Genomic DNA, 27133 nt, shown 5'->3' on the forward strand with positions numbered 1-27133 from the left:
AATATCTTTTGGATGATAAATAATGAACGACTTATTATTTGTTGCTTTCTTATGTTTCCTCAGAATTACAACCGGCCCCCTGTGATGGCATTAGCCATTCCCATTGCAGTGAAATTCCTCCACAGAAGCAACAAGGAACTATGCAGAAATATGTCCAACTACCTGTCCCTGGCTGCGATCACCAAGGCAGATCTCCTGGCTAATCACACAGACGTTATAGTAAAGAGCATACTCCAAGGTATGATACAATGGCTGAGCTTGGGGATGTTTTTTAGGAGTGGTTTTAAAGTATTTTCATGAACCATTTTAATGATTGGTGGAAAGGGGGGCCTAGAATATTGAGAGGTATGTTCGATCCTCTGCTGTGCCACTAGTTGACTGGTGAACAGGGGTGAGGTTTCTTGGGCTGGCTGAGTCCATGTCTCTCATCTTTACTGAAGAGATGAATTATTTGAACTCATAGGAGAGTTGTAAGCTCTCTCTCTTCCAACTCTGCGTCTGTCAATTTGGAGAATGGTGTTTACCATGCTTCTGATTACCTTGTCCAGCTACCATTTGTGGAGAACCTACCTGTCTGCACTGCGTGGAATGTGTCCATTATTCTCAGTGGGAGGTGGAAAACCACTTCTGCCTTTGGTTTCCAAAAGCAAGAAATGTTAGATAAAACACAGAAGAGAACAGGTGAAGACTTCTTAAATGTGAACAAGATTTGGGAATAATTTGTAATTGTGTTAGTTAAATTTACTGTAAAAAAATCAGATCAGGACATCTCTATTAATTGTTTCACATTTTCATGAAAGAGATCAAGTTAGTCCAATCAAAATATTCCCTTTGTCTTACTGTTTTTATTTTTCCCCCTCCTTTGGCTTCAGATCTATCAGAAACCATGTTTTTTTTTTTCTTCTAATATTTTTTTATTTGGGGTCAGAGAACAGTATATGGTGTTATGTGATATGTGCCCAATGTCCCTAGTTCCCATTAACAAGAAAGTATGAGGTCCATGAGTATCCTGACCCAGATTTTACTGCCACATACCCCAGGTGCTCAAGTTGAATGTCAACTCTCCCAGACCAAGTATTTCTTAGAGTTTCAAAGGGTGTCCCACAAATGCTCTTTCTGGGTATCCAGACCAGTCCATAAACCCATGCTGTTATCGTCTCCATGCTTCCTGGCATGGCTTATGGTGGTGTCCACTTACACCACCCGAAGCCCAGCAAACTCTGTGGCTGCTACCCCTGAAGCTTCAGGATCCACCCGTCCTCAGTACACTCATTTCATGTGGCAGCCTGAGGCAGGATGGGGGGAAGTGGGGGGGGGGGCACCTGTCTCCTTCCTTGGTGTTACACTTTGATACGCTCCAGAGTGGGGTTGCTTAGCTCTCAATACCAACTTGTTCCCAAGTTTGCAGTAAAATGTATCCTTCTGTTCTAAAATGTTCTCTCTCTTTTGTGGGCTCACCTATCCAGCTAAGAGTCAGGCTAGCAACAAATCAGTCACCCAGTTCTCAAAATAACTATGGCCCACCAAGGACTAAGGTTTGTTTCATTGTATCAGACATTGTATCAGACATTGTATCAGACACATAGAGTTCTTAGCACTGGCCTCTCCAGAACATCTGACCAGCCCCCCACCCTGTGGTCTACTGGATGCCCAGATATGTCTGAACCCCAGCCATGACACTGGGAAATTCATCACTCTACCTGTGTTCCCCTCTAAAGATCTGTCATTGATATTACTAGTCAGTATCATTCATTTCCCATTTTCTTTGGCTACAGGATTGAATTGCTAATTTAATTTTTAATCATGATAATAAATTTTCTAAAAGTCCAGAAAAGCAGTTACACTTTTTTCAACATCTTGGCTATGTATTTGGAACAGATTTTGTATGATATTACAAACACATATATACACCACAATTTTAAAACCTTGATAGTTAGACTTGTAACTAACAGATTTATTGAAAACAACAACAACAACAACAACAACACAGAAATGAATTGTTTCTTTGCAGCTGCCAACAACTTACTCATGTATTTGTTTCTTTTTTCTTTTTTTGAAATGCACTTTCAATGACCAAGAAATCTTTTGAAACACAAAATGCACTTTCTGAATTCACTGCAAGCATTTGAAATAAACAGATGATTTGGTTTATTTGATCTGGCACTATAAAAATTACCATAAAAGAAATGATAATTTGACTAAAAGAAGTTGTGACTACATATTTTAGGGCTTAGATTTTTAAGACTAATGTGTCTATAAAACTCTGTAATGGTTCACATGAGGCCATCAAACTTAGACCGGCAAAGTAGAGGGGGTCTTACTCTCTCTCAGTAAATTTTCTGCTCTGCACATATGTCATATATTCCCTGCAATTAGCTTTAGAAGCCATCATTAGGATTTCTTTTTTTCTTTACCTATAGTTTTTTTCCTCTCTAGGTCTTCCTCCTTAACTTATATTACTTTAATCTGCAGTCTCCCATTTTTCTATTTCTATAGAAAATGCTGAACTGTTGCAGTTTCTTGATTTGATCCTTTTTTTTTTAATAAGACTAGAATTTAAAAATTATAGAATCTTATGTTGGGACATTAAACATAGTTTAACTGAAGTACACAAGCAATACTTAAATCCACACCAAATGGTCATCTTCTCAATGATAACAATGATTATAATAACAATTATAACTACAATGGCAAAAATTTATCTCATGCTTTTGTTATGTCAAATACTGTATTAAGCACTTTATATGGATTATAGGATTATATCATTTAATCCCCAGAAGAACTGCACAACAAAATTCCTATTATTGTCCCGTGTTACTAGTTAATAGTATTTTAAGTAATAGAAACCCCAGATAAAAATAACTTGATGATGATGACAATGATGGTGATAATGAAGATGAGAAAGAAAAGAAAAAAGGGGGGGAGAGGGTAAGAAGAAAAGGAATGAAAGAGAGGAGGGGAAGGAAGAAGAACTTCTTATCAAAATACAAGACTGATAAGTGCATAAGTGTATCAGACTTTCCACATGGCTTGGTTCAGGGCTCAATGGCAGTCCCAAGAGTCATTACTCAGCTCTGCTTTCTTTGGATTGGATTTTCATGCTCTATGCTATGACCCTCTGCAGCTTCCAACTCACATCATCATGAATACCAATTAAGCAAAAGAAACTCCACATTCAGTCTCGTATCTGTTTGACCTGACATGTGTCACATGCTCATTTCTGAACCAATCCATCATTATTGTCAGGGAATACAATATTTCAGGTGACCAGGCTTGGGTAATGAACCACCGTCAAAGCAGGAGATGGGGGTCAACTGCAGTACCACATGAATGGGGTACTGGACCAAATCCAGGGCTGTTGCCAGCAATGGCTAAAATGAATGCTGGATACCAACAAACAGCTTTATGTATTTACTTTTCTCCTTTTATACTTTCTTTGTTAGAGAGTCAACCCACTGCTTTGGCATAACAAGACATTACTGGATAATGATTCTTCCAACTCAAGGTATCTGCAGTTCTTCCCAGGTTCTTGGCATCTGGAAATTTTATGAATAGAACCACTCTCCCTTCATTTTAAAACACTAATGAAAAAGTAGATCAGATGGAGCCAGGCAAGACTTGTGGTATGCCAGTGGTGACTGCTTCTTATGCTTAGTTGGTATTACTCCACTGGTTTTATTTTTCGTTTGTTTTATACCGATCTATCTCTGATTCAAAATGAAATGCCTCCTTTATGCTTGTAAGTCAATCATGGGAGGCTGTCAGATAAGCTTATGTATCTCTCCTTGAAGGCAAATATTTCAATAATTCCAAGATGATTTTTACTACTTTTCATTATTAGTAATTATATATAAGTAATAATATTGACTTTTATATTAAATGTAAATAGAAATTGATTTTATTTAAATTGCTTAGGCTCCATTTGTCTGTTTTATATTCTGCAATTCTCCCAGTGAGAAAGTAACTGTGAAAAGTCCTTCCATTTGGAGAAAAGATCAAAGGCACAAGCAATACTGCCTTGGTGCATACTTAAGAACTAAGGGGTTAGAAAACCTGAATATGCCTATAACAAATAAGACAATTATATCAGCATTTTTAAATCATCCCCAATTTTATAGATCAATTAGAACAAACATGTAAATAATAATTACAGGCTTGGCTAAACTTTTTCAGATAATTAAAAAACATTCTCCAACTAATTCTGTGAGGCTAGTATACATGTGATATCAAAACTAGAATAAGACAGGGTACCTGGGTGGCTCAGTGGGTTAAGCCACTGCCTTCGGCTCAGGTCATGATCTCAGGGTCCTGGGGTCGAGTCCCACATTGGGCTCTCTGCTCAGTGGGGAGCCTGCTTCCCTCTCTCTCTCTCTACCTGTCTCTCTGCCTACTTGTGATCTCTCTCCGTCAAATAAATAAATAAAATCTTAAAAAAAAAAAACTAGAATAAGACTATATAAGAAAGGAAAATCAGGCCCATCTTAATTATCAACATAGTTGCATAAATCACAAATCAAAATGACTCCAGCCATGCTTAAGGAAAATAATAGTTTACATTTCTGAGTGCTTTCTGTGTATCATTTTCTGGTCTTTTTTTTTAATTTTTAATTTTTTATTTTTTATAAACATATAATGTATTTTTATCCCCAGGGGCATTTTCTGGTCTTTTAAGTCAGGTAATTCTCCCAATATCTTATGAGGGAAGAACCTTTGTTATCCTCATTTTATAAAATTCATAATGATTCAGTTGAGTTTATCTTAAGAATGCCAGCATGTCTTAATATTCAAAATGTAATTCCCCCCAGTAACAGACTAACAGGTCAAAAAGTCATCCGATCAATAAGAGCAGCCCATAAATTCAGTACCCATGCATGGAAAAGAAGTTTTTCGATGGGGTGCCTGGGTGGTGCAGCTATGCCTTTGGTCATGATCCTGGGGACCTGGGATCAAGCTCACCTGGGGCTTCCTACTCAGTGGGGAATTCTGCTTCTTCCTCTCTCTCTGTCCCTCTCCCTGCTTATGTGCACATGTTCTGTCTCTCTCTCAAATAAATAAAAGAGCTTTTTGAAAACTAGGAATTTTGAAGAACTTCCAGAAACTGATTAAGGGGATATTATGTATGTATATGTATGTATTATGTGTATTATGTCTATAATAGTATATATAAGAGAATTATATATATATACACACACACACCTGTATACCTATATGCATAGGTATATAGGTATTGTTTTGTAAAATTCAAAGCCTGTTCATGACAAAAAAAGAAACTTCTCCACAAACTAGCAATAGAAGAGGAACATGCTTAATCTAATAAAGTATAATCTACAAAAACCTACAACTAGAATCATACTTAATGGCAAAAATTAAATTCTTCCCCTTGAATTAAAAAATAAAAATATATGTTTATAAAAAATAAAAAAGTAAAAGTAAAAAAAAAACAAGGATATCACTTAGGTAATATATTTGTTTTCCACTTAAATAATATCAGAAGTAATTTAATATTTTGTGGCATCACCACCTTTTCAGAGTGGGAGTCATTTTTCAGTATTCCTGAATAATTCTCCAGACTTGTTCTTTGCCATGTGGATGCATTGTAAAACATGCCCAGTGTCGGCATATAAAAGCGGGACCAGTGCTTAATGCAACATAATTGAGTGTGTCTTTTACCCCAAAAGCTGGCAGTTTTTTTGGAGAGGGTATCTCTAACTGTAAGGGATTATTTGAGGACTTACCGGGAAACCCTTTCCAAATTTTGATTTGGAACTCTGTGATGCAATGCACATCACTCCTATCAAAACTAAAAGTCTCTTCCCCTACGTTTCTGAATCAGTGGTCATAATAAGGAAACATGCCTCTCTGTCAGTATGCCTTTTATAAGGTCCTCTGGCACAGATCACAAGATGACCTCAAATGATTGGAAACTTAAGTAGAAAGTCTTTGGAAACAAAATGTAATATTGTCTCAGCAAGAGTCCAAATTCCTTTCTGACTTACTGGCAAAAGTCTAGAAGAGACTGTCTAGTTAATTATGATAAATTCACCTCATTTCTTTCTCTATGTGAGACAAAATTCAAACCACTGACGGGTGAGCTGTCTCAGAAAATAGAGATAGAAAATTAACCTCTCATTTATTATGGTAGTAAAATAATACGTACCACATAGGGTGAGGTGAGGCGTAAGTGGATAAAGCAGTTACACTTGCACAATGCTGGGCACGTAGTTCATCAATGGTTATGATGTTTCTTATCATCATCATTATCATAATCAACACCATTGTCATTGTCAAACCAAATTGAGCATCTGCCATGTACCAGGTCCATATTACAATATTAAAGGCAGAACCAAATTTATCTGTGGAGTTTTATACTCCCTGGGGACATATATAGCCATTAAAGATTCATGATATGATTATTCTTAAGGAACAAAGTTTTAAGTTCAGCGTATTGCAAGTTGTTGAGAAAGAATTTATTAATTCAATTTCTAGGAAACAGACTATGAAGCAATCTTATTAAGAAGATTCAAACTGAATAATAATACACGTAGGGAAATACTAAAAATGATGCTCTAAAAAGCCAACCCAAATGTGGATCAAGAAAGACACATCTTGAAACAGAAGAGGACCTCTTCTGAATTGTTAACAAAGTCTGGGATAGTTGCACTCCGGAGTTTGCACCTTCTTGACTCCACCAGCAGATGTTGCTGTGAAGTAAAAGAAGGCCTGCACGGAGAGGCGCATCCCCGGGCAGACCTGCTGAGAATGACTTAGCCACAATATAAGGAAATCTTTATATTCGCTTATTTGTTATTTTTGCATGCTTACTCCTTTTTTCTTTAATGCACTGGGCGCACTTTGGAAAAACTTCTTTTTTAAAGACAAATTTTATTTCAAATATTATTTTATGGTTCAGAAAGTACACTTAGATGTATTATCAGTTTTTGTCATTTTCATAAAATCCTTCAGCAAGGGAAGGCAAGTCCTGTTATCCCTAATTTCTTGGTTAATGTGAGACCCATAAAGACTAGTTGGAAGGCCCAGCTTCTTCTGTTTGGGAGGTATTGGTGTTCTAGGAATCAAATGGTGAATTTCTGAGCCTAAGACCAGCGCACTTTCTTCCACAGTCTGGATTTATAACTGAATGCAAGCATCAGTAATTTCAGTTTTCCAGTTCATTGAATCTATGAATATAGATGTGAATGTTTATAATTACTTTGACCAAGATTTTTAACTTTTTGAGTGCTATTTATTAAGTGGCTAGAAGAGAGTTCTGGAAACATTTGGCCTTAGTAAGTTTCTCAAAGAAGAGCTTCCTAATATAAAATTTAATGAAAAAAAGTAAAAATCAATGATGATTTCTTCTGTTTGAAAATATAATTGTTCAAGTGAAGTTAACTAAATAATTGTAAATACCAAACCTTAAATTCTATAATATATACTTAGGAGTAAAATCTTCTGAATATATTTTAAAGGAATTAACATTTCACTAAAAGCCAATTTACATTGTAATAGACAAGGAAAATATATTAACTCTATTTTGTTCATATATTCATATATACCTCTGCCAAAATATTGCTTTGTTGACATACAGATGTACATACTAGAGTGACAATGTGACAAACTGTCACAATTTGCCAAGAACTGAAGGGTTTTCTGGGACACAGGACTCTCAGTGCTGAAGCTAGGACAATAGCAGGCAAGCCAGAACAGCTGGTGACTTTAGCACACACATACCTAATATTTTGTATTTTATATATATAATGCATTTTTTCCTCCTAATAACTTGAGTCATCTTACACAATTACTTTATAATGCCAGGATATAATGATGCCCCTAATAACCATTCTGGTGAATGAAACTCTTAGCCAATGTGACAAACTAAACCAGAATACTGATTTTTTTTTTTTTTTTTAGAAAATTTATCTTCAGTTTTACACATTTCTTACTTCTTCCTTTTGCTGACACTCTGTATTTGAAACTCAATAAATCATATTAGAGAAAAAAAAAAAAAGCCAGAGAGCCAACTTCCTGAGAATTTGGGAAATAGACTTTCTGAGTATAGTCTATGAATGTTTTGAGGAAATAAAGTGTGTGTGGTCTTTTCGATTTTTTAAAAAAAATTGTCCTCTTGGATCAGATTAGGTGGTCAAACAGTAGTGGATTTAAAACAACAAAAGTATGGTTTTCTTCATATTAGAGAAGTGCAGGAACAGGCAGCCCAGGACTAGCAACATCTTCACAACACGGGAGAGCCAAGCTTCTTCTGTATTGCTGCACCGAATTTTGTGATCTCAGATGGTTGCTGAAACTCCTGCCATCACAACCATATTCCAGTCAAGTGGAAGGGAAAGGGAATCATGTTCAGTATTTCAACATCAGCCAGCAATTAGTCATCTGGCCACACACAGCTGCAACTGATGCTAGAAAATCTAGACTTCGCTCTGAGTGGGCATAACAACCACTGAAACCAGAATTTTCTTCCTTTGGAAAAGAGAGAAAATAGGTATGAGGAAACAATCAGAAGTCCCTTGAAACACTTATCTGTATTTACTGCTGTAGTAGATGAAATTTCTACTTTAGTAACCCAAGAATTCCTTTTCTTCAACTTGCTGCTTCTTTACCTTAAATGTGTAATTCCCATAGAAAAATTTAAAAGGCCCTTATGTTTAACTGTCAACCTATGAGTTTGCATGTATTTTGGCCTGCATCATATTAGATCTTTTGAACCAATCTAATTTGTGCTGAGATGGGGAAATTGAAATCATGCCGAACTCTCAGCTTACATTGGGTCCAGTGTTTCACCTTCCACTTAAACATTCAGGTCATAGAGATAAAGGCTAAACAAGGACTTACCTATGGCCCTTCAAGGACAACCTTGAATCATGTAATCTCCATGGGCCAGTGACTGGCCTATGACCTCATAACTGTGAACACTCTTTTTAGAGATCAATCATTCTGATTTTGTGGACCTCATAAATGGGATCAAGCTCTACTGATGTCATCAGCATCCTCAAAGATTTCTAGATTCATGACATTTTATTGCTAAAGGCACTGAAAGACCAAGTTGCTTCTTTTACTGAGAAGACCCAGGAGAGTTAAGTAACTTGTCAACTAGCTAGTTATAAAATGTGGTTTGATAACTGCTCCTGGCCTTGTTCTCCAAACCTCACAAACCAGAGATTATCTGGCCCTATTGTTAGGCAGACTCATCATCAGTGTGGCTCTACCACATTTGCTGCTGACTTTCAGAAGCAGCGGTCTTCTATTACACCTGCCTAGCCTTGACAGGAGAGAACTGTAGTGTGGTTGAGAGGTACTTCCCCATCTCTAGGCTGAAGGATCTTGACTGGTCTCTCCTTCAGGCATGAGTAAGAGAATGGGTATTTTTTGAGGGCAGGAGTGGTTTTTCCAAATTCTTAGATCTTCCCAGGAACAATCCTGGTCATGTATATTTGGGGAACTCTGATATTTTGTTTCTGTATTACATATGACAGAATGTTGCATACGGTCATAGAAACATCAAATTGGGACCTACAGATCAATATCTCCTCAATTCCTTGATTTTTCAGTTGATAAAACTAAAACCCAGAGAGATGAATTGACTTAGCCAAGATCAGATTTCTTGCTCATGATTTATAGGAAGCCAAAGCTTAAATCAACTCTATAGTTTGTTTCTAACAATATTATTACTATTTACACAATAGATTAGTATCTGAAAACTAGTTCCTACTTTAAGAGTGTGGTTTTGCTCCAAAGCATCTTTTAAATTTATAATTACATGACATGAAGTAGTTTTATAAAATATTTTATTTACAGTAGAGTTTTACAAAAATAGTCTTAATAAAATTAATACAAAACCATTTTACAATATAACTTATATAACTATCTTCTCAAAAAAGAGACATTTGATAACACATAAACTACATTTGCATTTGTTAAGTCACATTGTAGTATAAATATGTTTTTATCATTTTTTTATAATAAGGTACATACCAAGAACAATGAACAATGGACAGCAAATGTTATTTTATTTTTCTCCCGATATAAAAGTTATCTCTGGCCAAAACAAAATTAACCAAAGAAAAGTAAAACAATTGTCCTTCTTTTCAACAATACAGTCCTTTTAATTATTTGAGAGTTTATCTGACAAAGACACAGCATTAATCTCAAAGCACCATGGCATAAAATCTAGTAACAGTATCCCCAAAAGCATTCTCCAATGTCTTCTCTTCAACTGTTTATTCAGTATTTTGCCAAGATAAATATTGATCTCAACTCTCCCCTTCATTAGTCTAAAGTGTTCTTAATATGCACTGAGGTTTTTAGACCGTCCCAACTGGCATATGTTTAAAATGTGAGTTTCTTTCTTTGGCTTCAAGTAGAGTTTCACAACACTTACAAGATATACTGAGCACCTCCATGTGGCTGAATCTCTGTGACTCCCCACCCAACAACATTTCCCCGGATGTGACAAGACTCTGCTCCACTGGTCTCTCTTATCTCTTCATTGCTGAGAACACGGTTCCAGATATTGAAGCCTGTGAGTCTTCCAGAAAAGGCCAGTGTTTCATCAAAGCCACCACCCACACAGCAGCCGTTCTTTTCTTGGCCAATTTGCAGGATTCCTCCCTCAGGAACAATGTGACCTGTGGCCATCTTGACTGTGGTAGCCATCAGCTCACCGTTTACCCACAAGGATGTGCGCCCTTTCTCAGAATTCCAGGTGCTGCACAGATGGGTCCACTTTCCCAGGGAAATCACGGTATTAGCAATCAGTGTGTTCTCCTCTCCACCCACCACAAACACTATGGACTGATAGCTGAGGTACAGCTGGATCTCATATGGGTTTCTCTTTGTGCCATAGGAAAACAGGATGGTTTTGTTTAATACATCTGTGGCTTTGACCCAAATGCAGGCACTAAAGGACTCAAGCTTCATCGGTGTCACTGGATGCACGCTTCCAAAAATCTTCTTGGAACGCATTGGGAATAAAATTGCTGTTTCACAACCTAGAGGAGCAGGAAAGTAAGAATATAAGAGAAAATATAAATTCATTCAGAAATGATTCCCGCATTTAGGTATTTTAGCACAGGCACTTTAACGACCACAACTGAAAATGATATGCTGTATCCCATTATGGCTTGAGGAGCTTCAAGCGTGATCTTGGTAGAGCAAAGAAAACTGGAATAAGGAAAGTCAATTGTCAGTCCTACTCAATGAAGCATCTAAGTGGAGAAGGCATGCAGGGTAGCCAGATTGCCCAAGTTCAGGAAATAATGGAAACCACTTCCCCTAGCTTATTTTCTGCTGTTACTTTAAAAAAAAAAAAAAAAAAGATTTTATTTATTTATTTGACAGATAGAGATCACAAGTAGGCAGAGAGAGAAGGAGAGGAGGAAGCAGGCTCCCTGCTGAGCAGAGAGCCTGATATGGGGCTGGACTCCAGGACCCTGGGATCATGACCCAAGCTGAAGGCAGAGGCTTTAACCCACTGAGCCACCCAGGCGCCCTTTTTGTTTTTTTTTTAATGAAAATATTGGGTCATTATGCGTTAACTTCAAACAATGATGCTGTAGTTTCCAAGAACTTAGTGCCAGACTTGTTTCCCTCTTCTTGACTTCACCAAACTTCCAGAATAAAACAATCAAACCTATGAAATTCAATGGGCCTAGCTCACCCATTCACTCACTGGCAACATACATTTTTAAATGAAACTCTAGGACTGTCAATTGCAGAAATTTTAATACTCCGTATATTCCAGATACTTGTAACTTGCAAAGTTTGTAGAAATCTACCTTTGAAAGACAACAGTGTATAACAATTATGACTCACTCTTACTGGGCACTCACCATGTACTGGGTACTGTTCTCATCACTCTGAATGTTTTAATCCTACTTATCAATCCTAAGAGATAGTCTTAATATTCCCTTTCTACAGATGAGAGAACTAAGGCATAGATCACTAAGTAACTTGGTTCTGCTTACTAGCTGGTAAGTGGTAAAACTGGGGGTTTGAACTTGGGCACTGTGGTTGCAGAAGCCACACCCTTAAACTAACACACTGCATTGCTTCTTAATGGGAAAAGAACCCCTTGATTTGGCTAGGAGAGATGGAATTCAGTTTGATTTACTATTCTTAAAAACTCTTATTTTGTCCACATGCTTATAAATACTATTTAGGCAGCAAAAGAAAAAACCTTTAAGGAAGATGGAACTCTTCCAAGGGGCATGGTGGAGAACATATTTCTGTTGAAGAGCACTTAGAAGGAGATGCTCAGACACCGCAATGGGAGAATAGTAAAGTCCAGTTCACATGCTTAGTCAGGGAGCTAGAGATGCCAAAGTGAAGACCTAGGTGTCTCTGGGAAATGTGCTAAAACCTTTCGTAGATGAGCTCTGCTCTGTGATAACTTCATGTGAATAAGAGACCAGAAAAAGAATTAAAAAAAAAAAATCTAAATGAAGGCTAGGCATTCACTTCATAACAAACTAAAGATTTATCATAAAGTAGTTCTGATAAGCAAGTTCCAGAGCCTCAAAGACTAACTGGTAAACATACAGAACTGGAAGGCACCAAACATCCATGCAAACAGTGTTAAACAAACAGTGTTAAACTAAAGTTAAATGCTGCAAGTGATTGAGGGCAAGGTTCTGTCCTAAAAAATTAAACAGATGTGTACCTACATCTGTAGTCAAAGAAATCCTGAGATTCAGAAAATCGTATAAAAGTAACTACAATACTAAAGCATAAATTGGTCCTGTCACATTTTGGTATTTTCTTTTTCACTGAATAATTCGAATTTTTGAAGACTTTTAAGATTCATTCTTAATGAGGCTTTCTTGTTTCAAATGAAATTGGTAGATATTGTTTTTCCCCTAGCTGTGTAAATTAAATTAAACAAAGACTGTGGAACAAAAGATCACCATATGCATGACCATTTGAGATATACTCTGTAATGTCCCAGTAAAGTAGTGTTCAGGAGGGGGCCTACTGCAGTTCAATTAACTGATTTCCTGTTTAAATAAACCCAGGCAGTCAAGATTGCATTCCAAAGCATTCCTTGATTGCCTCTGAGAGACCCAGCTTTCCCTGCAGGCTCCACTGGCTACAGCTATGTGAGCTCATGGAGTGGAATTTCGTGCTCACAGTTTTTTTGTGGCTTTTTTGGTGGGGACCAGTGATTGAGCCTCTTGATATCTCTTCAAAAAGTCAGAAACTCTCACATGAAATGGCTTTTAACTAATAGGTTTTTCTGATTACATTATCAAAGACCAAACAAAATTAAAACCAGGTTCTTAGGAGGCCGACAACAGAATAATTAGGAATCCCTTAGAAACCAAGCTGGCAGGAAACCAAAAAGGAGAAATCAAACCATGTGGGTAAAAATACTATTGGATATAATAAAAAATTAACATGTCAGAACTCAGAAATACATCTCTCTCTGCTCTAACTAGTATACAGAGGTGAGAGTGAAAATTAGCATTAATTCTTCAGTTTGGGGGATACACTGTATGTACAATCATTTCTCATAGTTTGCCAAAGACAAGACAATTTCATCCATTAAAAAATAGCCACAGAATTATAATTTGTCTCTGTCACTTACATTGAAGATCTATTGTATATTTGATTTTATGCTTTTTTGGTCTCTGAACCGGTACTGAATATTGAAGAAACTATGCTCAGTACTGATAAACAGTCCGCAAATATTTAGGGAAGACTGTTACTCTGCTATGGTTTCTGCAAATTTAAATGAAACATGCTGTCACACATGCTTACAATTCTTTTTCCTACCCCAACAGATGAGTTGGTTTATTGTAAATATAAAGAAGGATGACACTGTAATTGTTTTCTGTTCATGAGGGTCTCAGGAACAGTGTAAGTTATATTTTCTAACCAAGTCATTGATTTTCTAATATAACCCACAAAAGATTTTTTTGCACTACTATCTCTTAGAAATTTTGACTCCTAAATGAGGGCTATTTGGCTCCAAATCGTCTCATTTAGTTTAACAATCTTTCAAATGTATTATTCAAATGTATGATTTCAAAAGTATGATTTCAGGCCCATGTGTGTTTGGAGATTCATTCATATTACAGGGGAGTTCAACAAGTTGTATCCGGTTTGAACCGCCTCTCTCCTGTTTGGTCCTGACCCCCTAAAGCCCTGGGGAGGAGGGTTACCCATTTGCTCCCACAGCAGACCATTTCACTGTGGATCCCGCCCAGTCCAAACCTCACATACTCAGACCTCCCCTCTAGCGGGCTAATTCCACAGACCCCGGGGCCTGGGGGACCCCTCAGGAATTCCACTAATCCTTCAGGAGATGGGGTTCAGTCTTAAGTCTCTTGCCAGAACCAGCGGGGAGAAGGGGCCGGCCCAGGAATCGGAACGTGTTGATAAAAGAATTAGGCTGGGCCCTGAAATAGCGCGGGGAACCAGAGCTCCGCTAAAGAGAGAGACAGGCTAAAATTAGAAGAAGTGGAAATCCCAAACGGAGGGAAGCCGGACAGCTAGAGAGGTCATGGTTAAAACCGGCCAATAGAGCTCCTGGACTGCCCGGTCGGATCGGGTGTCAGGGGCCCCTGACGTCTATTTCAAGACTGTGATGTCTATGTCCGTAGCTCTCTTCTCGGTTCCCGGGGCTGGAGAATACTTTTTAAAGCCAGTTTTCGCGCCTTGTACGGTGTTTCTGAGGCCTGTGAGCGTGCATGGGGAAACAGAGGTGTGTGTGTCCCCATTGAAGCTGCCCCTAGAGGACCGCCACCAGGCTTCCCGCCACGCGCGTTCCGAGGACAAAGACGCAGGATGTGTGGGGGCTGTGGGGAGGGGCGGGAGGCGTGGGCGGGGGGAGCCGGAGCCGCTCCGCCCGGCGTCCTTACCTGCTGGCAGCCAGCGCCCGGCTGCCCAGCCCTGCACAGCGCGGAGGTCGGCTCGCGTCCGCCGCAGCTCCTCGAGCACGGCGCCCAGGGCGCGCCCCGCCTCCTCCGGGCGCGGCGTCCCCGCGCTCTCCAAGCGCGCCAGCCGGCGGCCCGCGTCGCGGCTCGCCTGCAGCAGCTCGTCCAGCGCGCGGTCCAGCCGGGCCTCCGCGGGGGCCGGCGGCGCGCACGGTCTCCCCAGGCTGCCGGCCAGGCGGCCCAGCTCCGCCCGCAGCCTCTGCAGCTCGCCGCGGAGGACGTCGTCGGTGGCCTGCAACAGCATGCCCTCTCTCATCTGCGAGTCCTCCAGCATGATGAAGAGCTTGTCCCACTCGGTGTGCTCCCGACGGCAGTCACACGGCGTGGCTAGAGCGAGGGACATACACGTTACCGAGCCGCCCAGGCCTTTCTCGGGTGCGCTTTGTACAAAGGTGACCTCCCTCGGTGGTCCCAAGTTCCTGCCCAGCCCCATCACCCCCTCCCTTTAAGGACACCTCGGAAAAACAGCGTGTGAGTATCTCGACAGCGACAGGGACCATTTACGCAGGTATATATTAAGTGGAACTGTGAAATTGCCGTTCATGCGGCTCAAAACAGGCAAATATCGGCGATTTCATGCGGTTCAAGCCGTTATGTATCTGTGACAGAAGTAACTTTTTGAAACCTCCCCCTTTCCTAAAGTGCTTCTTTCTTTTGCAAAACAAGCTATAATTTTTAGCACATTTCCTCGGCTACAAAGTATATGTATACTATTTAGAGCCAAAGAGGTGGGTATGTAGTTAGGGTTAGCAGAGAAACAGTTAAAGAGAACTTACGGTCCTCAGTGGGATGGAGTCCATTGTCTATTTCGTTGTCCAAATTCACATACATGAGTTCATAATCATCCGAGGTCTCCGCCAACGCCGCAAACCAGAGAGCGCAGAACAGAATCACAGGGAGATGCATTGCTGGAGAGAGACACAAAAAGTTCGTTCTTCGGCCACTTCCCACAGCTGGCCCGAGGGGATGAGGCGAGAAGCTCTCAAGTGAGCGGTGTTGCTGGAGCAGAGGAGAGTGAGAGTGAAAGGCTGGAGCCCAGAGCCCTTAATAAATGCTGGGGGAAGCCTGAATGGAGATGAATGAGTAATGCCGGTGGCACCGCGGTAACGGGAGTTCCCCTGAATTTGGAGGGGAGGGGGCCTGGTGGGAGGGCGAGGGAAACGTGGACGTTGCACAATCATAGACCGCAAAGGTTTACACCGCCGTCAGATTAATTGGAGGAGGGTCAGAGGGGAAAGAGGTGGGGAAACTGGGCTAAGACTGTCCCCCCAGAGGATTAGCTGTTGTAACTTGAATTGGTAGCATTGAGGGATGAAAGGGAAGGGAGGGGAGGTAGGGGGAGAAATAAGTCAGCAGGCACAGAGGCATGAAAGCAAGATCATCATTTCAGCATTTTGTGTGGTGCCTTTACAGTTTTACAGCCCTTTATGTATAGAAAACTTTCCCCACTTTTCTTTTGTACACAGTTTATAGGTCTAAGATGTGAAAGTTACTCCCCTGATTCCAAGATAAACCAACTTAAAGTAAGATTTCTGATTGCTCTAGAAGCCAAGTCCATTCTTAGTTATTCCATCTTTAATCCTTCTGGAGTTGCAACTCTACTTTTATAAACACATATATAAAATGAGAGACAACAAAGCAAAACTGGTAAATCTAAAGTAAGAAAGAGCTAGGGGAGAGGAAGAAGCTGATTTTAGGAATGTCTCTTTTTGTAAGCTGGTGTTATGTAGAAAATGTATTATTTCACTAGGTTTAGAGTCAAAGATCACGTTTTTAAAATAAATTTAGGGATTTCTGCGTCCTTCAAAATAATAAGCTGAAAACTCTCCTGCAAAAAACACCTAGAAATGCATACATTATAATGATAACCTTAAATGTTCAAATGAACTACCAATAAAGTAAGGGAAGTATCCAGGGCCCAATGATAGAGGGGGGAACAAAAACCAAACTTGTAAGCCTGAGAGCTGATGCCAGGACTCCTTGGAGGGGCGTAGAGGGAAATTAGGGTTATCAGTTCTATAACAACTAAGTGTTAATGACCAGGTGGGAGCAAAGCTTAGGCCAGAGTGGGAGTTGGAATTGAGAACCTCACCTAAAGCCAGACCCTCAGAGAGTTACATATTGGATTTCAGTGTATATAGCCCCACCCTCTGTCCTAACACAAATAAGTGGGAAGTAAGCATGTCTTTGACTGAACTCTGCAGGGTCCCTAGTCGTTTGTGACATGGGTCTGCCCTCACACATGTTCAAGATTCAAATGTATACTATCTACCACAGTAAAAACAAATTCACAATAAAAATATTTAAACATATGAGGAAACAACCCACCACAAATGAGAATCAGCAGATACAGAAAAAGGATTAGGTACCCCTCTCCCAAGAACTTCATTTACTTAAAATATCAGATAGGAATTAGAAAATGAGTGTGTTTAAAATTGTAAAATTCCAACACAAGGAGTTGGAAACACGAATAAAGAAAAAAGACATTGTCAAAAGAAAAAGATGAGGCAGATTTTTAATTTTTTTTCACTTTTTTAAAGATTTTATTTATTTGAGAGAGAGAATAAGCATGAGCAGGGGGAGAGGGGAAGGGCAGAAAGAAGGGGAGAAACAGATTCCCCACAAAGCAAGGATCCAGACATGGGGCTCGATCCCAGGACTCTGAGCTGAAGGCAGTTTAACCAACTAAGCCAACTAGGTCTCCCTAGGCAGATTTTTTTTTTTTTTAAAGAACCATATGTAACTTCTACAAATAAAAAATTAATTAAAAAATTTAAAACCTCAAGGAATGGATTAAATGGCAGATAGGCAAAACTGAAGAGAATATTAAAGAACTGGAAGAAGGATCTGAGAAAATCATCCAAAATGTACTCTTTAATTTCAGTAACCTCAAGTCCTTTCATTGCTCAGGAAGATGATAGAGAAATTAATTTTGCTTTGTTCGGTCTGGAATGTTTATCTTTTTGAAGACAGCCTTGAAAACCAAAAGGAAATAGAATGTTCGTTTTGAACATTCTTAGAATTAGAATTAATTTTAGATTAGAATATTTAGAATTATTCTATTAGAATTAGAGTTTTTAGATTAGAATTAGATAATTAGATAATAGATAATTAGACAATAATTAGAATTATTAGAATTAGACTTATTCTATTAGAATAATTAGAATTAAACAAACCTTTTTCCAAAAAAGCGGTAAAGAAGAGGGAAAAAACATAGACAAAGCAAGATGAATAAAAAACACAAGATGAGGTATCTGGGTGGCTCAGTGGGTTAAGCCTCTGCCTTTAGCTCAGGCCCTGGGATGGAGTCCCACATCAGGTTCTCTGCTCAGCAGGGAGGCTGCTTCCCCCTCTCTCTCTCTGCCTGCCTCTCTGCCTACTTGTGATCTCTCTCTGTCAAGTAAATAAATAAAATCTCTTAAAAATGTAAAAATAAATCCAAATATACCAATAGTCATCATAACTATTAATAAAACAAACTTTCCAGTTAAGAGACATAAGATGTCAAGTAGGAATATTTTAAAAGTCCCCAGCTATAAGTCACTTACAAAAGCCACCCATAAAACAGAAGAATCTAGAGATGCCCAAAGTAAAAAACTTGAAAAAAGCAGGAAAAGAACATACCAAGCAAATGCAATTCAAAAAAGCTAGGATAGTTACAGTTATATCAATTGGAAATAACTGTAAGGGAGAAGAGGATAAAGTATGATAAACACTTTACTAGAATTATTTAGTAACATAGTTTCAAAAATATACGCTAAAGACTGACAAAATTATAAGGAGAAACTGACAAATCCATAGTGATGGGGGAGATTTTAATATACCATAACTAAGTTCACTGTTGTCATAAATGGCTACTCAAATCCCCCCCCAAAAAGCACCTGCTAAAACTTACAATACATGAAGTTTGAAATAATGAAATGTATAGAACATTGTCCAGAAGGTTTAATAAGCAAGTTCTACCAAACATTCCAGGAATATATAATCCTCTTCTTATACAAACTGCTTCTAAGAATGAAGTGTGCAGGAATGTGCTAAATACTTTCTATATGTGTAGTACCTATGATACTAAAAAGAGACAAGGACAGTATAACAAAAGGTCAGCTTCATTCAAGAACATAGATGCAAAAGCTTTAAATAAAATATTAGCTAAACGAACTTGGCAATATATGCATAAAAATACAAGATAACCAACCAACCAAGTTGAGTTTTACTCCAAGACTGCAAGATTGGTTAAAATTAGAGTTATCAATTAATTTATTACATGAACAATTTAGAGGAGAAATTATATAATCATGACTATAGATGCATAAAATCATTTAATAAAATTCATCATTTATGTACAGAAACAAAAATAAAACAGAAATAACAAAATTGATAGAGCCATATACATATATTATGATGGGTCCTTAGAAACACACGTCTTAAAAAGAGTAAAAACAAAAGGATACCTTGGACACTAGCTCTATTCACTGAAGTACTGGAGGTTCTAACCAGGAAAGTAGGATCTAAAAAAAAAAGCATTAAGATATAAGAACAGAAAAAAAGAAACAAAGCTTTCATTAATCATTATGATTTGATTGCCTATATACAGAAAATCTAAGGGGCGGTGAAGACAGATTATTAATAAGAGAATTGAGGAAGTTTTGTTGGCTGAAAGATCAAAACAAAAATCAGCTGCTTTCTTAATACCAGCAGACAACTGATGATACATTTTTTTAAGAGTTTCCATTTACAATAGCAACAACAAAAATGAGATACCTAGGAATCATTTTTAATTAAAAGATACATAAGACACAGCTAATATCACAAAACTTTATTGAAAAACATTCTTTAAAACCCTGCATAGATGGAAGGACATATGTTTTTGAATGGGAACACTCAATTTCATAAGGATGTCAATTATCCCAAATTAGTCTGTACATTCAGTATGGGAGAAAAAAATAAAGTAGTTTTTCAAGGAAGTTGACAAAGTAATGGTGAAATTTATATAGAGGACCAAGAAGAATTTGAAGTAGAAGATAATTTGCCTCATGAGATATAATGATTCATTATAAAGTTACTACAATTAACAAAATGTATAACTGGTAAAGGTATGATAAATACCCAGAAACAGACCCAGACATATGAGAAACCTTACATGTGAAGAAGGTATTAAAAAATTGGAAGAGAAACAACTGACAACTTGATAAATGCTAGGACAATTATTTATATACACACAAAAAATCCATTCTTTATGTACAAAAGTAAATTCCAGATGGATTAAGGACAAATATGAAAAACAAAACCATAATGCTTTTAAGAGAAAATGTTTATGAACCTAGGCTAGAGAAAGATACCTTAATAACAAAAAAATTATAAACTACAAAGAGATTTTAAAAAATCAACTACATTGACATTGCAACTTTAGAAGTGATAAAATAAAAAAAAAACAACAACTAGTGTCTAGAATAAATAAATAGCTTCTACAAATCAAGAAAAAAACACAAACATCCCAGCTGAAAATAGACAAAAGATATGAATGGTCAAATCGTGAGAGGGGAAATGACCTGTAAACATACTAAAAGGATGCTTAGCTGCACAAGCAGTTAAGGAAATGAAGATGAAAACAACAAAAAAATGAGATGCCATCTCCCACTCCATCAGGCTGGCAAAAACCGATGTCTGTCAAGACCAAGTGTTGGCAAAGATAAGGAACAACAGAAACACTCATGTTGCCGGCGGGTGTGTAGGTCATTATAGTCTTGATGGTAGGCAGAATAATGTCTCCTCAAATGTTCACATCTTCATCCCCACAACCTGTGGACATGTTATTTCACTGAAAATTAAGGTTGAAATTGAAATTAAGGTTGCTACATTAAATATGGAGATAATCCTAGATGATACAGATGGTCCCAGTGTAATCACAAGGGTTCTTAAAAGCGGAAAAGAGAGGCAGAAGGGAGACTCAGAAGAAGAGGTATGACGATAGCAGAGTCAGAGAGGTGCTTACTCTGTTGCTGATTTTGAAGTTGAAGGAAGGGAACTCCAAGGAATGCTGGTAGTCTCTAGAAACGTCAAGGAAACCTATTCCCTTCTATAGCCTCCAAGAAGGAACTCGTGCCTTCCAATGCCTGGATTTTAGGCCAGTGAGATTCACAGCAGACTTCTGAACTATAGAAATATAAGAATTTGGGCCACTAAGTTTTTGGTAACTTCTTATGGCAGATTAGAAAACTAATACAACCACACTGCAAAGAAATTTTGGAGGATCTAGAAACTTAACTCCTAGGGACATAGTCACTGCTTTCTGCTTAATTATGTGACCCAGGGACCATCAGCATCACCTGAGAGCTTGTTAGAAATTCAGATTCTCAAGCCCAAACTCTGAACCAGCTGAATCAATATCTATGGGCATCTATCAAGATACCCAGGCGATTTCTATGTGATTAAGCTTGGAGGCCATACCCTAGGGAAGATATTCCATTTATGAACAAAGAAATAGGCATAAAAATTGCATTGCTATTGGTAAAAAGCATCATCATCATCATAGCAGTGTCTTTCAACCATAGAGTATATGAATAAATTATTGCCTGTTTATACAATAGAATACCATACAGCTGTGAGAATAAGTGAAGGAGAGCTTTTTGGAGCTAATACTTCAACACAGTGTTGAATGTAAAAAAAAAAAAAAAAAAAAAAAAAAAAATTAAATGTTCCAAAGAGATTTGTATAGTATGAATACTATTGCTGTAAAATTTTAAAGCATGCAAAACAACACCATAAAATGTTTGTTGGTATAGACCCATACAACTAAGAAGTAAAAAAAAACATCCATGAAGATGATAAATACCCTCTTTAGGATGGTGGTTGCCCTTGGGGAGAAAAGGAAATGAGTGGGATAGGAAGCCATTTTGGCACGAGATTTTTTGACAAAACTAGCCGGTGGACACAACCCCATTCTTTATATTATTACCTCATTTGCCTAATGTCTTGAAATATTTCATAATTTTTAAAAAATGTTAGTTTATAAATGGAATTTACAGGATTTCTCTTTTTGCCTCTGAATTTATAGAATTTCTACATCGAAGTGTCTTCATCAGTTTCTAACTTAGAAAAAAAATTTATGCATTTCCTTTTGCATCATTTGATCAAAATTCAAGTCAGCTGAAAATGACTAATCTGGAGATTTTCCCTTTAAGACTCTCAGGGTGTCTAATGAGTATCACACCAAAAGCCTTATACCAGTTTCCTGTCTTTGATTCCAAAAAGAGTGCTACTTATCATGAAATTTTTTAGGGATTGGTCAGTGTGTTTATATAATTAAGCTCTAAGATCTATTGTACCCTGTACAGAGTGGGCATTACATTTAAAATTCCTGATTGTTTAAGGAAAAGCTCTTGGTTAAAAGAGAAGGCAAACAGATAAAGCAATGTGTTGTGTATGGACACAACTTGTTTTAAAAAAGAAAACCCTGAATATTTCTAGTACTTTGCAGTCCTTGGGCATATGACCGAAACCTGCTGGAGATTAATTATATGAACTACATGTGGGAAAAGCAATTCTCATTATTAATCATCACCCATATACATTTAAGTTGATCCAGAATCACCCTTCTACTATTTTTAGTCTGGTATTCTGGTATTCTGAAAATGATAGCCTTTGTCCAATTCTCATATCTAAATGTCCTTTATATGTGGACACATTCCTTCTGTGTGAGAAAGGTCTACATGTGTATAACCACTGGTGCTTATTTGATTCCTTCTGTGTCCTTCTTCTATATACAAAGCCAAATTTAAAGTAAATAGACACAAAAAAATTTTTCTTCAAGAAATCCCTAGAAACCAATTCTCCTGAGACATTTAAGTACTTGAGAGACTTTTGAGAAAAAATCCATACCATAAAGTGATAAGCAGATGTTTCCCATATGTCGTTTGCAGATAAGTCCCTGTAGCTTATGCAATATCTTTTCTGGAGATTTTGCCATTTTAAATCCAGTTGTCCATACATGTCATTGAGGCAAATCATGTGTGACAAACAAGCTGAGTCTAAACTTCCCTTGAAATGGTACAGAAATTGGGGATTTAAATTTGCATTGCTACTTTTCTGACTATTCATAAAAATAAGGCAGCTTTGCCATATGTCAGTTGTCTTAATCATGCCCCCATATCTCTCAGGAACGTGGATACATTCCTCTGCACTTTTTTTGGTTCAGTTTCATGCTTATGGCACTGCTTAGTTTTCATTTAAACAGCATCCAAATGTTATTTCTCGTCAGGAATTCTTTGTCAGAACAGTTTCCTTCTAAAGGGTGTGGTCTGGTTACTGTCAAATTTTCCTCTTTCCCCATGGTGCCTTACTCAGGAAAAGTTTTCATTAGATAATAAATAAATAAAATATCCCCTTGTATGGAATCCATTTAAATCATGCTTTAGTGATTTTTCAGAATAAGATATGGTGTTATTTTTAGCAGAAGAGTTGGCCCTCACTCCTCACTATTTAATGAATAAGTGCAAAGGTTATTGCATTGACAATAAATGTGTTTCCACTGCCTGTGAACTAATAACTCACCATTCTTGGTATTGTTCCCTCAACAGGCAATGCCATGCTGTTGAGGGTGTTGCCCGCAGTGTATGAAAAGCAGCCTCAGCCAATCAACAGACACCTGACAGAACTCCTGGCCTTGATGTCTCAGCTGGAACAACCAGAACAGTACCATCTTCTCCGGCTTTTGCATGTAGCTGTGAAGAGAAAGCAACCAGAGGTAAAAAAAAGCAAAAGCACATCACGTTATTTGATGGTCCACACAACCAAGCATGTTTCTGGGTGTGAGAACAGGATATGTGCTTCAGGTTTCCGCTCCCGTGTGCCCAAACACACCCATCTTTAAATGAAAGCACTCATTCGCTTTTTCTAGAACCATGTAAGTGAGGAGGTGACGGCAGAGGTTGGGTGCTGTGTTATGGTTCCCCAGAGAAACAGAACCAGGATACATATATCGTGAGCAACTGAGATTGGTTTACATGACTATGAGACTGAGGAGTCCTGCAGTACAACCTTTGTACGCTGAGGGCCCAAGAGAATGAGTGGTGTAGTTCTGGTCTGAATCCAAAGGCCTGAGGAACAGAAGAATCAAAGTTGTGAGCCTTGGTCAGAGTCTGAAAGCTTCAGAACTGGATGGCTGGTGGTATAAGTCACGGTCTAAGGCAGGAGTAGACCAATGTCCCAGCTCAACCACTCATACTCAGGCCCTCAGCAGTTTGGAGGAGGCCCACCCACGTTGGGAAGGGCAATCTGCTTTACTCAGTCTACCAGTTTAAATGCCAGTATCATCGGGAAACACCCTCAACAAACACACACAGAATAACGTTCAAGCAGGCATGTGGGCACTCCATGACCCAGTCAAGTGGACACATCAAATTAACCATAACAGGCACAGTACTAAAAACAGAACAAAGGTAAAACCTGTCACTATGGCAGAAAAGCTTGAATTGAAATTGAATGTGGCCGTGCAGTCCAGGAATCTGGTTTCTCAGAAAAGGCCAAGGAAATGACCTATGCATGGAGAAGTCAACCTGGAGTGACAGCAGAGCCTTGTTTTCTAGGTAGCAAGTTAGTTGCTGATTTTTTATAATCAAATAAAAGATTGAAATAATTAGGATGATTGTGATAAGCAGTCACAGAACACCCAACCCATGTTGATTTAAATAATAAAAGGAATTTATTAGCTAATTAGATGGGGTAAAATGCCTTCTGATGAGGTGGTTGATCCAGGAGCTCAAATAATACAAAGAGAACAGTTTTACTATTCTCTATTTCTCAGATTTGATTTCTGATTTTGGGTTCCATTTTCAGCAGGCTTTCCCCTTGTGGGCTCCATATAGGTCCAAGGGCTCTCGAGGCACCATGCTTCTTCTACCTCCCCCCCCACCACCAACATCCAAACAAGAGTCCTGGTATTCTCTGTTTAGGATACACACTGTACCCCTGGTGCTTCTGCTGACCCCCAGTGATACTCAGATAGAGACTAAAGACTGCTAGGAAGGGGAAAGTAGAAACGGATTACAGAAGGTACCCAAACATGTGCTCAAGTGAAGATTAAAGGTCAGCCCAAGGTTTTATCAATCATGGTTGCAACTCTGTTTCATTTCCTGAGTGAACATTAAGGCGAATACTGGAACATTTGAAGTCAACATTCAAACTGTTCAAAGAAAAGCAGGCAAAAATGGTCATATGTGTAATTAACCACAATAGGCTGCCAATACCTGGTGGTAAGGAATCATTTCTTCTTTTCTTCTATATCCCAGACCTTGGCATAGTACCCAAAAGCACTCAGTAAACATTCATGAAATGAAACAGAATAAAACGTGGTGATAAATGTTCTACAGATGGTACAAACAGAAAGAGGGGCAATAAATTCTGCCTTAGGGAGAAATAGGTAACATGAAGATTTACAGTGGGAAGGGCCTCAGGGCTAGACCTTGAAGAATGGGAGGTTTTGATCCAGGTGGAGCAGAGGGGCAAAAGGCCTTGAGGAGGTGGAGACAGGGTTAGTTTTCTGCCTTTTTCCAGATTCTCAGGTGATGCTTTTCCCGATGCTTCAGACCACACTTTGAGGAGCTAGGTGGGAGGTTGGGCAGAGGACTGGGTCATATATGTTACCTGGTGTGTGTTTTTGCTTTTGCCCTTAGAACAATATATTGTCATTATTTTTGCATGACTGTCTTTCCTAGTGCGCTCTAAACTCTTTGAGGAACATAGGACCTGTGTCTGCATATTCACATGCATTCCCTAACATAGCGCTGCACACACAGTAGGATTTCAATAAAAAGTTGATGAATTCAGGGAGGAATAAATGACCAGAAGAGACCAAAGAGCCTGGAGACCTTGGAGAACCAGGGAAAGATGTTGAGGTTCCAAAGGATGAAAAGTGACTCAACAGGATCAAGATCTGGAGAAGTAAAGGACCTCGGAGACAGGAACTGAACTTAGCTTTGACAACCGGGGACTCTGCAGGGCACTGCCTATGTGGGTGGGGTGAGGAGTGGTGGTCCTCTATTATGGACTGTGTGTGGAGGAAGGTTAGGAATTGACTGCACGAGTGCAGAAGTTTAAAGAAATAAGGAGAGCTAAAATAAAAACCAGTCACAGTGAAGAGATTGCAGATGTGGAACAAAGTACTAGCTAGAATCAGGGACTAGAGGCAGTTGGAGAATGAATACCAGAGTGTTAGTGGAGGAATCAGTTTGGGAAAGAATTAAGGACAGAAAGTTGGAGCAAAACTGTAGTAGAGTTTGGGCAAGGAATAGAGTTGAGGGATCACTGGATCACCTAAGTGGAGGCTTGGAGTGAAGGGAGCAGAATGGGTAGGGTATGTTTCCCAGCCCTGCTGAAACAAATGACCACAAACTTGATTTAAGACAGCACAAATTTATTATCCTCCAGTTCTTGAGATCAGAAGTCACAAATGGGTCAGCAGGGTTGCACCCCTTCTGGAGGCACTAGGGGAGAAATCTGTTTCTTTGCCTTTTTCCAGCTTCTGGAGGCTGCCTGCACTTCTCAGCTCCTGTCTTGCCTCCCTCTCACCTCTGCTTTTCTTATCACATCTCCTTCTCTGACTCTGAGCCTCTTTCCTCCCTCTCCTAAGGGCCCTTGTTGGTGCCACCCAGATGATTCATGATTATCTCTCCATCTCAAGACCTTGAACTTAATTATACCTGCAAAGTCCCTTTTGCCGTACAAGGCAACATCATTACATCATCATTACAGGTTCTGGGTGTATATACATCTTTGGGGAGTCATTATTCTGCCTACCACAGATAGAATCTGGGGACCAGATGATATGGGGGAATGGGGAGGGGTGACCAAAACACCAAACTTGATTTCATAAAGGAGCCAGCTGGCATGCCATTTTATTTGCAGCCTGCAAGAAAGAGCAAAACATAGTTTTTGGAAAGTCAGGGGAAATAAAAATTCAAAGGGGATCTAGGGAGAGTCACTTAATTCAATTTATTTCCCATGGGCTAAAGGCTGGACATAAATGTAGATGAAACCAGCAGGAGGCTCACTTACAGGAAGGGGAAGGAAAAAGACTTGGGGTCTTCCAACCTAAAATGATGGGATCCAAGAGTAATGGTGGTACCATGGGTGACATTCAAAGAGGTCTCATCAGACACCTGGTTATAGCTCCTGTGGCTGAGACA

At 38.8% G+C, this 27133-nt stretch overlaps 2 protein-coding genes across 10 annotated transcripts in view; one reads left to right on the plus strand and one right to left on the minus strand.

Annotated features, from left to right (window-relative positions):
• Positions 1-27133, plus strand: part of VEPH1 (ventricular zone expressed PH domain containing 1) — a 250115-nt gene that overhangs the window by 45469 nt on the left and 177513 nt on the right. For all 9 annotated transcript variants that reach the window (XM_059391671.1, XM_059391670.1, XM_059391669.1 and 6 more), the window contains exons 4-5: positions 64-238; positions 23528-23694. In XM_059391671.1, the coding sequence (XP_059247654.1) occupies positions 64-238; positions 23528-23694 (342 nt within the window). The remainder of the gene's footprint in view (positions 1-63; positions 239-23527; positions 23695-27133) is intronic.
• On the minus strand, positions 9764-16125 carry PTX3 (pentraxin 3). The gene is made up of 3 exons (XM_059391675.1): positions 15728-16125; positions 14877-15278; positions 9764-11006 (listed from the first exon to the last, which is right to left on the minus strand). The coding sequence occupies exons 1-3, from the start codon at positions 15855-15857 to the stop codon at positions 10393-10395; spliced, it is 1146 nt and encodes a 381-aa protein (XP_059247658.1). The 5' UTR covers positions 15858-16125; the 3' UTR covers positions 9764-10392.

The sequence above is a fragment of the Mustela nigripes genome, chromosome 2 (assembly GCF_022355385.1).
Source record: "Mustela nigripes isolate SB6536 chromosome 2, MUSNIG.SB6536, whole genome shotgun sequence".
NCBI classification, from domain to species: domain Eukaryota; kingdom Metazoa; phylum Chordata; class Mammalia; order Carnivora; family Mustelidae; genus Mustela; species Mustela nigripes.